Below are 13,774 nucleotides of genomic sequence, written 5' to 3'. Positions count from 1 at the left end.
GGGGCATGGGCATCCTCCTCAAATTCAGGGGGTAACTATTATTGGACCTCCCCACCTTATACCACAGAAAGCACTGATCCAGCAGGCACCCGGTGGAATGCAGTTTTGTGCAATCAGCATTAGTATGTCTGGCGGAGGGCAGAGGTGGTTAAGGGAAGATGATATGCGGTCAGGAAAACTTGGCTTCAGCAGATGCTTATCAAGGCACTATAGTTTAAACATGCAGCCAATTTGCACGTCAACCTGTTTCTAATAAAGTAAAATTCTCACTTCAACACAGATATACATATTTGTTGGACTGATGAAGTGTGTAAAGTAAGGAGATTAGCAATGACAGTTACTCTCCCATACCCCATACCCCATATTTCACACAGACACACACACACACTCACACACACACAAACATGCACACGAGCACACACACACACACACACATGCACGCACATACATACACACTTCACAAACCCCTTGAGACTTGGCTCCCATGCAATGGATCAGGCAGCTTCAGACAGTGGTCTTTAGCCAGCTTTGCTGTTTTCTATGGCTTTCTCCTGTGAATATAGTGTTTCCATGGGTGTGGTGGGGAGAGACCTCTTGTATAAACTCTAGCTTTGTGAGCTGACACAGAAGATGCTGGAAAAGGAGGGGGATGCATACAGGTTAGTGAGTCTTGTTTTATATTTTCATGGTTTACTCTGTTCGCAGTACAAAGTTATATCTTCAGTTCTGAAAAATGAAATGCTATATTTATTCATTGTTACATAAATATCCATAATTATTTTTGTGTCCATGAGATTTAATTTTTTTTCCAAAAATGGGTTTCTTTACTTTAGGTGATGCCTAGTTTGGTGATTAGATTAGATCAGATTAGATTAGAATGAGTAAAACAATGAAAAGACTGTTTCGTTGGTGAAATAGATAGGACAAAAGACAGCCGTAGCCAGTCCTTTCCAATTTCAGCTGAAAGTAAGAAAGAAAGAAAGAAAGAAAGCAATGGGTGGAAAAAAGAGATCAGTGAGAAACAGGAGCAGGAGGAGGAGGAAAAGATGAGCCATGCAAAGTATCTCATGAAGTTAAGTGAGTGGTTTGAAGTTAATTTCTGGTTAAACTAATCTTAGAAAGTGATAACTGGCATGTTACGGCTGAAGTTTTGCTTGAGGATAGACAATGAAACAGTTTTTGGCGATTACTGCCGAGCCTCGAATAAAATTCTCAACAGCTTAATTCACAATCAACCAGGTATAACCATGGAAGCCATAAAGGTGAGATCAGACATGAATTTGATACCAGAGATGAATGGTGGAATGGTAGCTGCAAACGGAGAGAGAAGGAAAGCTATCAAGCGTCCGGACCACATCAAACCACTTCCAAATAAAGAAGAAGGCAAGTATCACATTGCCTGCACAGTGGAGAGCCATCTATTTAATTTGATGATAAGAGCTGTGATGTGTTGACAACATAAGTACAGTGCCCTAAATGATGAGAATTTGCCTGTAGACATAATGGGATTTGTCTCATGCCTTGCTGTGCTGAGGACCTTTGTGTTTATCGTGGCTATAGAAGTGCAGGACAGTGAGGCAATGGTTGGAGAGACACAGAAGAGCCAGAATGTCTGGAAGCCAAATGTCTTTTACTCCCAAGGCATGGAAATGTTCTGTTTTGCCGGGCGGGAGATCAACATCCGAGAATCACTTGACTCCTTTGGTGCCCTCATCTGGCCTGGGGTGTGTTCTGACAGTTTAGAGCATGAAAGCCATACGATGACTTAAGAACAATGAAGTACCACTAAAATGATGAGAACTCTTTATGCAAGGTGTGTGTCTTTGTGTAGGCTGTGGCTCTCTGTCAGTATCTGGAAAACAATCAAGAGCGGTTTGATCTGAGGGACAAGGCAGTGCTGGAGCTTGGAGCAGGCACTGGTTTGGTGTCAATCGTGGCTAGTTTACTAGGTGAGTTATGTACTGGACAAGTTAATTTGGCAAAATTGAGGAAAGAACTAAGGGTTCTTTCAGATATATTGAGAGAAAAAGGAAGTCTTGCAAAATTGTTTCTGGGCTCTCAAATTTAGCATATTATAGGGACCACAATGAGACTAAAAGAAGGTTGACAAACAGATCTGACCAAAAGATGAAAACAAAGAACTATTTAAATGTTCATTTCTGGTTTGTATGAATGGACATAGATGTCAGTTTTTGTTTAGTGAGGTGCATGGGTGAAGAGTTTTCAAAGCTACATATTAACAAACAAGCCCATCCTGCATTACAGGAGCCTGGGTAACAGCCACTGATCTGCCCAACATTCTACACAACCTGACCTTCAACCTTCACCGAAATACACGTGGCCGCTGCAGGTACACCCCCCAGGTGGCCGAGCTGACCTGGGGACTGGAGCTTGAAGAGAACTTCCCTCGTTCGATCTATCACTATGACTACGTGCTGTGTGCTGATGTTGTGTATCACCACAGCTGCCTGAACGAGCTTCTACTCACCATGCGGTATTTCTGCAGACCTGGGACCACTCTGCTCTGGGCCAACAAGGTTAGTCCTCCAGCTTCCACCCTCAACAGCTGTGTTCATAAATACTGGATCTGAGTGGTTAATGAGTAGGTGACTGAAGAGACCAATCGTCAAGCGGCTTTGTACATTAGAATTGTTTTGAACACATCCAAGAGCATGGCTGCCAAAAGCGTGGCCAATGCTGCCCTGTGACGATGTTCCATTTGATCATCATGCTCTGTTTCAATCATGACATCAGTGCCATTACCGGAGCTGTTATTTTCTCAACCCATTGAATAGACATCGCTGCCTTTACATGTACAGTTGTAGATTCAAGTATTGGATTTAGATAGCTGCAAACCTGAGACAATGAACAATAGACAAAATCTCACAGGTGATCTCAGACTTGTTATTCTGTAAAATATTTACAGATCACAGATGATTGGTGCAATGAAACAGCTGTAACAGAGAATCAGAACGGTCTGTCTTATCTGATATCAATCTATTTCTGTGATGAAGAAGTACAACAATGCTTGTATTACAATATAAAACATGTCTCTAAAACATATCCCTATCTTCACAACAACATACACACGCCGGGCACTTTATTAAAAAGATCTGCCCTGCAACTACATCATGCTGGCATACAGTTAGAGACTATGGCCCATCTTTTGTCACGCACAATTTGTCAGCCGTCCTTAACCCTGTTCATCAACGGTCAGTGTCTGACCAGTGTCTGCTGACAAGATATTATTTGGGTGGCAGATCATTCTCTAGACAGCAGTGAAACTGACATGGTAGTGGCATGGTAGTGTGTATCCTGCTGGTATGAGTGTATCAGGTACAACAGCATTGCCGGGGTTTTTCCGCATATCCGTGTCACTGCCGTGTAGAGAATGATCTGCCAACCAAATAATATCTGGTCAACAGCGGTCACGTAGTCAGAAACTGACCTTAACACAGAGTTACGTCTTTGTTAAAAAAAAAATCCACCACGTTTCAGCACGATTCTTTTCATCTGAATGAGTCCTAATCCCAGTGCTTGGATTCCAGCACACAGCACACTGGCACACATACGTAAAAGCACACTTCATTCAAATCATCCCTCCTCTGAGTATTTGATTTGATGAGTCAAGGGTGTTACCGCTGTACAAGAACAAAGAATCTGAAGTCTCATGAGTTCCTTGGATTGAGATATTCCCATCGGAAATGGGTAAAAGTAGGCGCTAGATCTGAGACCAGAAAAGGGTTTACGCGCTAGCATGTGTCCCATAACTCCAACGCTCCTTATAAATGTTTTATACTATGTTAGAAAGGCTATGTTATAAGCTAATCTGGTTGTAACATTATTTTGCTGCACATGTGATGTTTTACCATTTTCCAATCATGGTTTCTTGCCAAGAACATGTAGTGGTACGGAAATTAGCCCTGGAGCTGGAGGCTTATGGGTCCAAAACCTGAACCTTACAGATCACTGCCAGTGTGCACCTGCATGTGGCATGAAGAACACTTCAGAGGTTTCTGACAGCAGGCATAGTAGTGATGGTAAACTGCTCCAGCTACAAATATTGGCTAAAAGAAGACAATTTAAGTCACTTTGTTTCCTGTTCTCTAGGTGCGTTTCCCAACAGATCTGCAGTTCACTGAGAACTTCCAGAATGCCTTCTCCACCACACTGCTGGCTGAGATCCCACAAGAAGATGTGAAGATCTACCAGGCCACCGTACTGGCACCAAAGTCACCAAAGCCATAAACGGAACTGAGAGAGGGTGGACTCCACAGCCATATGGAAAAAAGACTGGTTAGATGAAAGTGACATGAAAAATGAACAAATTATTCTCGATCAAAAGATGGATGCTTAAAAATGAAAAGTATGGATTGTCAGAACAAATAAAAGAGCAAGAGCTATGATAGGGGCTTTATACGGTTATAAAAATGATCTGAGGGAGAAAAAAAAAAAAACAGTTCAGGAAATTTAATTACAAGACATCCCCGTGCAACAGCGGAATAGAAAAATCTTTGCAACCGAAAAATCTGATTGTGACAGAGGAAAGGGCTTTATAGCTGTGACTTTGACACAAATGCCATCTGTCTCAATGTCAATAGATTTATCATAGAAGAAATGCTACATTAACTTAGTCAGTGAGCTACTATGACCTATGCTGCCATCTGTAGTGCAAACAGAAAGAGGTGGAATTATTTGAGGAAAATTTAATGCTGACATTACATAGGTCTTATGTCCTGACTCACACATTACAAATGGAGCTGGTTTTCTGAGACAAAGACTAAGACAAATTCTATTTAGGGTCATCAGCTTAAACTATATTTTGAGACAAGAAACTCAATTTAGATTTAGTTATTTAGTCCTGGGCAGCTTGATTTGGCCCACTTATGAAAATTTTCAGTTTACCTCCCTCTTTAAATCGTATCAATATGACCAAGGGTAAACTAATTGGACATAAAATCAAGTACAGACTAATCTTCACCAGTGGAGGGGTGAGATTCAATCATAGGATGCTTGCCTATTAATGTTAGACCAGAATAGCAACATGAGAGCATTCTGGGAACTGTAGTACTCCTCTGTTTACAGATGGCTTCCATTTGTTAACTCAGGGTCACTGGGGGGAAATGGCTGCTTGTTTACAGCAAAGTAGGGTGTGGACCTCCTGGCATCTCTTAACAGCACAGAGAATCTTACTCTAGCTCACTCTTTTAAATATGCCTCCATTTTACTTCCAGCAGAGGGACACAAATAAGATGACAAATTTTGACTGAATTTTCATATCTTTGAGACAACTTCAGATAAATCTTACTAATACATTAACTATGAAATGTTGGTTATGACTTCACAGAACCCCTCTATGCAATTATTTCAATATGAGTTCTGAATCTCTGTACCTACAAAATCAGCTGGATCCTCTCACACATATGAACTATATAAAATAAAGTTTATTGTGATCATTAGTAGAATTACATTAGTGTCACCAATAAACACATTGAGTTCCAACTGTTTAAAACATTCTCTATATTTAATTTTCAAACTTATATTAGATTACAGAAAAAAAAAGTTACTTGGAATAGTCAATACATATGTTATTCAGGTTTTAAAAAGATCTTCAAAGGGATTCCAGAAAGTCCGCATTGTTGCCCACATCTTTTTTTCATACATCAATAATTTGTCATATTGTGTTGCATTACTGACCCAAAGTGGATACTAGAATCTACAATCTTCCAAGGACCTGATAAGTCATTCACAACAAAGCTTCTCATTTTCCCCAAAAATGCTTGTGGGTAATGTAATTTTCCATCCTTATTCCCTGATGCCCGTTATTTGTAAACGAAAAAAAGGGCAGGGAAAGGCAGTCTGAATGATGGCTTTGCCTCTAAAGCTCTGAAAAAAAAAAAAAAACATGCGCGCGCGCAAACACACACACACACACGCACACACACACGCAAAAACAAACAAAACAAAACACTGCTCAACAGAGCCCTGGAAAACAGCTGCCTATGGAACAGCAGGGAGCCCAACACACAGGGAGGATAGGATTTAAAAAAAAAAAAAAAAAAAAAAAAACTTGCTAGAAATCAGCATACAAAAAAACATGTCCACGCATCAAAAGACCTGCCCTCCATTGGGCAAAAAAAACCCCAAACAAAACAAAACAAAACAAACAAACAAAAACCAACAACAACAGCAGCTGGCCCAGCACTCTTCTCTGATTCAACAGTCTAGGAGTAGATGGCCGTCGTCAATCTTCAGCGTGTTAAACTAGCCAGCTCATTCCAAAAACAAATCAAACAAACAAACAAACAAACAAAAACAAAAATCAAAAGGAAGAGAACTATTTCACACAGAGGTCACTACACATTCTCCAACAGCACGTGTGCTGTGTGTGAGAGGTGGGATTCTTCTGGAGGGAACATTGAGGGTCACACTAGGCAGAGTAGTAGACTAAATCCCGCTGGAGTGCTGCCAAAGGGAATAATATGACTCCCTACACTACAGCAAGGTCCTTCTGCTGGAACAGAACAAAAACTACGCTTCCCAGCAGGCAACGGTTGTACAGGATCCTGGCACAGGAAAGATCTGCGGCAATCCAGGATCCAGGGAGAACAGTACATCCTATTAAAGCCCAGGCTCTTCAATGCCCTTGTCAGAAAGAGAGATAGAGAGAGAGAGAGAGAGAGAGAGAGAGAGAGAGAAAATGCATCCCTTGGATATGGCCATTTGAAGAACTGTGCACACTGGACAAGTGGGAGGGCGGGGGTAGGGGTAGGGATGAGCGAGGTTAGTCTTCATCGTCGTTTTCATCGTAATCGTCATCGTCGTCTTCATCGCCCATGTAGGATACTGGGGTCTCCACCCGTGAACCACTGTAGTGAGAGTCATTGGAGCTGGATGCCATAGTGCCATCTGCTCCACTGTCGCTAGAAAAGGATGAACAAAAAAAGGGGTGAAAAAAAAAACAAAACATAAGTTGGAATGAGTGGCCCATTTAAGCATTTTCACATAAAACTCAGCCAAAAATCAAGGCAGACTAATTTAACTATCCTCACAAGTTGTCCATCACGAGCATGCAGATCATACTTGTACTAGCAGGAAGCCGAATGGGAGACTTTACAGGCTGAATGAACAGCTTGCCTTGTGTCCCGGTGTTTGCTTCAGTAACTGAAAATTACTCTGAGACTCACCTTCCCATATTATATCGACCGCCATTGGCAGCTGATGCCCCGGTCATGTAGACACTTCGAATGGGACCTTGTGCCATTTCTGCATCAAGGTAAGAAGACAATAGTTGGACAATTCAGCTGAGGGAGATACTGCTTTAAATCAAGGCTTTTTCATGTCATACTAAAATTTAGTATGTATGCTGCTGAACCATCAGGACTCTCAAAAAAAGTTACAGTATTTTGACCATAAACCAACAGCCGAAGAACAGATCAAAGGAATACTTCCCTTGAAGAAAGTTCTCTCCAGATTTACCATTGCTCAAATGAGGCATCACTTTCTCAATTAAAGCTATTCTTACAGTCCTTACAACCTGTAAAAAGTCCTGGACTACTGCTAAACAGAAATTTTGTACAATTTAAAGACTGACATGGGCTTGGTCAACTGAAATCACAATGTGACTGGAAACCGTCAACACTGCATCAATACCATCAGCTCAAGGCTGACCTGTGACATAGGGCTCCAGTGCTTTGGGGACAAGGCTTCTGGCAGTCTTCAGATCTTCAGTGGAACACTTGCCCACCTCCAACCCACATGCCATACCCATACGCTTCAGTACCTCAATGTCATCATGGATCTCAAACATACTGTCAAAGTTAAAGAGGTATTCAAACCTGCAGAGAGAGAGAGAAAGAGAGAGAAAAATGGTTTAAGAGAGCACCTTGGCCACTCTTCAGTCAGCACACATTTTAGACACCAGGTGAAGAAAAAAAAAAAAAAAGAAAAAGAATGTGCAGTTGTGTCGACTCGAAGGTCGGCAGTCCTCCTATAAAGCCACAACATGCTGAGGCCTTTGTTCCAACTCAACTAAAACACAGCAAATCAAAAGGCCCAGATAGGTATCCAAACACCAGAGACCCATGTGCTGGGTTAATCCTGGAGCCAAAGCCTGAATACAATGTGGTTCCAGTGGACAGGGGTTGATCATCCTTGGCTTGTCCAAATTCTCTGTAACATTCCATGAAAAACCTGTGCACTGCAACAATAGCTTACTGTAGCTTATGATGAAACACTGGAGAAGTAGTACCAAACACTAAAAGTTTCTGGATACAATGTTCACATCAAAAGATCCATCACTGTATTGTGCTGCTTGAGAAATGGTAAAAATCTCAGTTATCAGATGGAAAGAACTTTGAAGAGAGGACGGGGGACCTTACTTGTCGTTAGAAATGCTACAGTCAATGACTGTTTTCTTGCTAGTGTTGACGATGATGAAAGGCAGGTGGATGACTGAATTGGCCGGCGGCGGTCTGTTATTCTGCTGCTCTGTCTGACGATTCCGCTGCACAAGGTTCTTAAAGGCAATTTGCTGCAGAGGAACAGAGGGACACAATGGTCATGCTAGGAGGAAAAAAAAACCCCTCTTGAATCTACAAATTGAGCAACCAGCAAGGTTCTCTCCAAAAATCACATGGCCAAAGTGATAACAATCCACACGTGACAAACAAAGCTAGCTACTAAGAAATCAAACCTAATCTATCCTCATTTCAACCTTTATCCTAAGACATGACTGCTCTCTAATGACTATAAAAATCTGCTGCGTGAGCAATTAGAAACATAAGACAATCAAGCTTCAGTCAGTTTTGTTACCTGCAGGATAAGCTCTTGGAGCTGTGACTGTTTCTGTTTGATTCTTTCAAGGCGTCTTTGTCTTTCAACCTGTGGCAGGGAAAAAAAGGTGTTTAAACCAAATTGTAATGGCAGGCACCAAAGTTCTTATTCTCTGACAGCATTACAGTCAGAAAAATATTGAATCCAGGGAGTAAAGTCCCAAAGCATTAGGTGTGGCACCCACCTCCAGGTTCTGGCACTCCTGGGCAGAGTTTGTGGGCAGGCCAATCCACTTAATCTCCTTCTTCTCTTTGGAAATGATGTTCATGGCCATCAGTACATTGAGAGCATCATAAACCCGCCGCCGAATGTTTTTCTGATCGTACACATGCTAGAAAGTGTAAACAGGAGTCAATAAAACTATAAATCTATTCAACAACAAACCAAACAAACTTCACTGATGGTGTGCAAAAGCCTTCAGCCCTATGGTTGATCTTTGGACTGGTTATGAAGATAAATGCACGTGCAAAACTTTGAAAACTGTCATTTGTATTGACCTTTAGGTGTTCTGGACGATACTTGGACACCACTTAGAACTAAATGAAGAAGAGTATGTGAGGCATGACAGAGCTCAGGCTGGTGTGCAGGACACTGCTGGGAACTCACCGCATCATTGGGCGAAATGTGGTTGTCTGTGGAGCTGAACTCAGCCACCAGCTCATCTGCCACTTCGTTATAGGTGGTGACACCTTTCCTCTGGACCTTCTCACACACCTTCATAGAGAAATGCCTCAGCCCCTTCCCATTCTTATCTCCCTTTTTACTACGCTTCCTGCAAACAGAGCAAAGAACAATGGGACTTAATATTCAAGTACTCTTTACTGACAAACATCAGCTGAAGTGAGAGAATATATTAAAAATAGATGAGGAGTGGTGTTGGACTTTATCTATCCTATGTTGTGTGACCTCTGCCTAGACTTACATCTCTGCGATATTACCAACTGTATTTCTACTGAAAAGTGGGACATCCCTCAATATTCAAAGTGATTGGCTAAGCTCAGCTGGCACCTTGTTCTGCTAAAATCTTTAAAATTTCACAATCTATATTCCAGGTTCGGTTAACAGAAAGGTCATAAATTCAACAAAATTTGTAAATGTGTTAGTATTACGCATATTTAAAACAGAAGATCATCTTTCTCATAAGTGTGTTACTTTCACAGTATTAAAGTGTGACATTTGTAGGCTGCTGACTGGATGGAGAGTTAAAACGTTAAAATGGAAATACTGTCAAAAAACATGACAAATGAAACTAGCAGATATAACAAAACATGGGTTAAGCAGTCATTCTTAACGCTGCTGTCATTCCAGAAGTCATCTTGTGTGACTCTGTAAAACAGTTTTGCAGCTCCCTGTATGACAAACAATTGGTTCAAACTGTCCTTCAGTTGTTGTAGGAAAACCACCATTCCTACAAGTAACGTCTCACTGCAGGTGCAGCACAGCCTGAACTCACACACATTACAAGACACGCATTCAGACACTGAAGATGCTGTGAATCCAGAGGTATACTCACCCTGAGGACCATGGCGAGGCATCGGACGGCTGGGTCTGGGTGAGGAACTGAGAGCTGGGTGTGTGAGGGCTGTTTACCAGGATGGCACTGGACCCACTGGGCCTCTGAGGCGTGCCCACCACCTACGTGCAGACGGACAAGAGGTGAGTTGTCAAGAGCGATGTAGGGAACAAGCTTGAGATGTACTGGTGATAGAGCATCAAATTTAATTAGATTCTACATTAATTAATTGTTGAGAATGTGTAAGACCTCTAACTATTATTACAAATCAGCTGTAGTGAGTGTAGTGTAGAGCAAGTCCAACCTCAAACAATTTATTTTGGATACAATCTCACATTACAAGTGCCAGGTGCAGTGTGAGATCATACTAAATACAAATTAAGATACTTGACTTGTGAGAGGAGAAACCATGTTGTGGCCAATGTCTCCCCAGACACTTACCATGTGTGGAGCTATGTTGACGTTGGAGGGACCCAGTGTTTTCGGTAGCAGTTGCTTCCCTACTGTGACTGTTTGTGGATGGACCGTCACTAAGGACAGCACACCTATGTATAAACAGAGATTCCAAAAAGGTTTAGGGAACCAGCTGAGCTGTTGTGTACATGTTTCAAGGCAACAAGGATCTGAAGTTTCTGAAAATGACTATATATCACTTCAATAAACAAGCTTCAACTATTAAGCGATGATTTAGGTCAGGAACCCATAAATCAGCATTGTTCAGCTCTGGCCGTCAAATCTTGCAGACCTACCACTTTTGGTTTCTGCTAACACCTATCCATTACCAACTAGCTAAGAAATGCACACACGTTTCACTCATATAAATCAGTTTCTTGTTAGACACAAAGACTAATCTGACATCTAAGGCTGAACAGCCCTGTCATTCCATATAACCCAAACCTAGACGTTTCCACACCTTTGCCAGGACTTAGATTCTGGTCAATGAAAACCTTCAGCTCCCCATTAGCTTCAATCAGACCAGCCTGCAAAGAAGAAAAGATAATAAAGGTTGGAGTCAAACCTTCCTGACAAGATCAACATAATGTCTGAGTTGATCAGCATGGAAGAAGAGATGGCATAATTTCAGTACAAACACGTGCAGGGACGAAAACTACTCACATCTTTGGCCATGATCCTAAGGGATGGGGAATGATGGCTCAATCCACGCTGAAAATCAGAGCCAATTTTTTACAACAGAATGTCTGAAATGGAGAAGGAGAATCATTAGGCTTGAAAACTCAGGGTACTTGAAATCTGGGAACTAAGGATACATGTTCACCTGCTGGCGCGGCTTTGTTTCTCGTCATTTAGTTTGTACTATGAAGGTTCTAATTTAAGAAAGAGTTCAATGGTTTTGGTTCAATGCCAGATTCTCATTTGTTAAGATGTAAATTTGTGTGCTGCTTTGATTTCACGTTCGTTACACAGACGCTTCATTCATAGATGTGGCCCATAAGCCCCCCATCAGTCTTGACAGTTAAAGCCTGTGTCTGTGAGGCAGGAGTAAATAAAGTAGGCCGCACTGGATGAGTTTCTACAAAGTGGAGAATAATAATGAAAAAATGGTCATTCCAAGTTCATTTCTCGAGAACAAAAGAGTTAAACTTTTCACCAAGGTACTTTCCAAACGATGCCGCAAATTTGACTGCTAGTAGAGCGAGGCCCGCCGATATCTTCTCAGCACTTTGCTAGCTTGCATTAAAACAAAGCAGTGGCCAGACCATGCAAAGGAGACTAAACGAATCCAGTTCATAAAACAGATGAACATTCATGCCATATTAGCTTGCATTGTTCAGCAACTGAACTAATCGACCTGACTTAAAGTTCCACTGCACAACTTTTTATGCAGAACTACTGGGCCCCCCATTTTAGATATTAATTTTGAATTAATTCAAAAACTTATTTGACTGCGGATTACGTGAGCACTACACTGAATCACAGTGTATTACCTGCAGATGAAGTATATTTTAAGTTGCTACAAATCGACTGAAAGGCAAAGCAATCATGCCAGCTATTGCACTACCAAGCATGTTAGCAAAGTTAGCTTGCTGGCGTAGAAACACGTTGTTTTGTAATGAAGCAAGCATCTGAAGTGAACGATATCCGATTTCGCTGATCCGACTGAATCCTGTCTTATATCTCTACAAGTAATAAATATAAGTTTTAGATTTCATATTCGAGGGTAACTTTTGATACATTTGGTCCATTGCACTTACGGCTGAATACTGAATACCTTGCCTTCTCCAGTCCTGTTTTTGTTGGCATAGCTTGCTAGAGGACAGAGGAGGAAGAGGAGGTCTAAATCCCCTTACCAAACAGGAAACATGGAAATTACAATATAAAAATTGTGCAAAAAATCTCAAAATGCATAATAGCATTTCAGTCACGTATAAAATGACAAATGTTCGTCAAACGTTTTCTTTGGTCGTTTTGACCGAGCTCGCCACATCAACAAAATGGATGCATTTGGAGCATTAGCTAATTCAAGTTAGCCGATTATAGGGACGCTGCATTACATCTTCGTGCCTTGTTGATTCATATAATGCTTCAGAATGTACGGATTCATTTTATGTAATATCATGCAACAAATCTCTGAAACTGAAGACAAGGAGGTCGACAAAACCATCACTATGCCACAGTTAAGCAACTTTGCTACTAATAGTACCTGCCAAGGAACAGCTGACATACATCAGCTTTATAAAGGTTCTGATATGTAGATATATTTAATTGTAGAATTTTATATCGCAGTTAAATATAGAGAAAGGACTACGAGGTATATCTTGACAATGAGGATAATAATCTTGGCCGAAAGCACTTGACAAAGTCAGCCATTTTACATGCTAAGCCAATTGTCAGGTTTCTTTCACATTCGGTAGGCCTGCAGCTCAACACGTCAGTTTAGTAGTGACAAATTATTATTGCAACATTGGATAACTTAAATAGAAAACACCGCCAAGTTATCTGGTTGTGCTCTATATCCTTCGTTAAATCTAATTGTGTGAATGATCACTTCAATTACGATAGCGAATAGTTTACTAGCTGGCACTCTTATTTTGGGGGGCAGCAAAGCGAACTGTCAAAAATATAACCAACTAAAATAAAGAAATCTTGTAATCCCATGCTCTGTTCATTTGTTGGTGATGCTCAATCAAAATATGCACAAGTATTACCGCCGAAAAGGTGCTATCGAACAATGTGCTTAGCTTGCAGTAGCTACCATTACCTTGCTAGCATATCTCGCTTGCTAGCAAACTGTACATGACGTTAACCTTCGATAGCTCGCTAGCCTTACCGATTCTGTCCGGTTTTTCAGCTTACAACCGTTATCGTATTTAACAGGTAACTGTGGTTACTAAGAGTACACAAGATGCGTTACGAATTAATAAAGTCAATGAGAAATACCTTTATGGTTTCAGAGTACACGTATCA

The 13,774-nt window shown here is 41.2% G+C and overlaps 2 protein-coding genes across 2 annotated transcripts; one reads left to right on the top strand and one right to left on the bottom strand.

The window, feature by feature from the left end:
* The first annotated feature begins 1,247 nt into the window (after window positions 1-1,247).
* mettl21cb (methyltransferase 21C, AARS1 lysine b) lies at window positions 1,248-4,248 on the top strand. The gene is made up of 5 exons (XM_030787562.1): window positions 1,248-1,383; window positions 1,561-1,724; window positions 1,832-1,949; window positions 2,266-2,537; window positions 4,111-4,248. The coding sequence occupies exons 1-5, from the start codon at window positions 1,248-1,250 to the stop codon at window positions 4,246-4,248; spliced, it is 828 nt and encodes a 275-aa protein (XP_030643422.1).
* Window positions 4,249-6,205: 1,957 nt separating this feature from the next.
* Window positions 6,206-12,628, bottom strand: tfdp1a (transcription factor Dp-1, a). Its single transcript, XM_030786502.1, has 12 exons — window positions 12,562-12,628; window positions 11,465-11,547; window positions 11,262-11,328; window positions 10,790-10,893; window positions 10,349-10,470; window positions 9,442-9,607; window positions 9,020-9,166; window positions 8,815-8,883; window positions 8,382-8,533; window positions 7,672-7,838; window positions 7,188-7,266; window positions 6,206-6,923 (listed from the first exon to the last, which is right to left on the bottom strand). Exons 2-12 carry the CDS (start codon window positions 11,474-11,476, stop codon window positions 6,785-6,787), a joined length of 1,224 nt encoding a protein of 407 aa, XP_030642362.1. The 5' UTR covers window positions 11,477-11,547; window positions 12,562-12,628; the 3' UTR covers window positions 6,206-6,784.
* Window positions 12,629-13,774: the final 1,146 nt, after the last annotated feature.

This window comes from Chanos chanos, chromosome 10 (genome assembly GCF_902362185.1).
Source record: "Chanos chanos chromosome 10, fChaCha1.1, whole genome shotgun sequence".
Lineage (NCBI taxonomy): Eukaryota > Metazoa > Chordata > Actinopteri > Gonorynchiformes > Chanidae > Chanos > Chanos chanos.
Note: the sequence above shows the minus strand (reverse complement) of the source record. Positions and strands in the feature narration are given on the sequence as shown.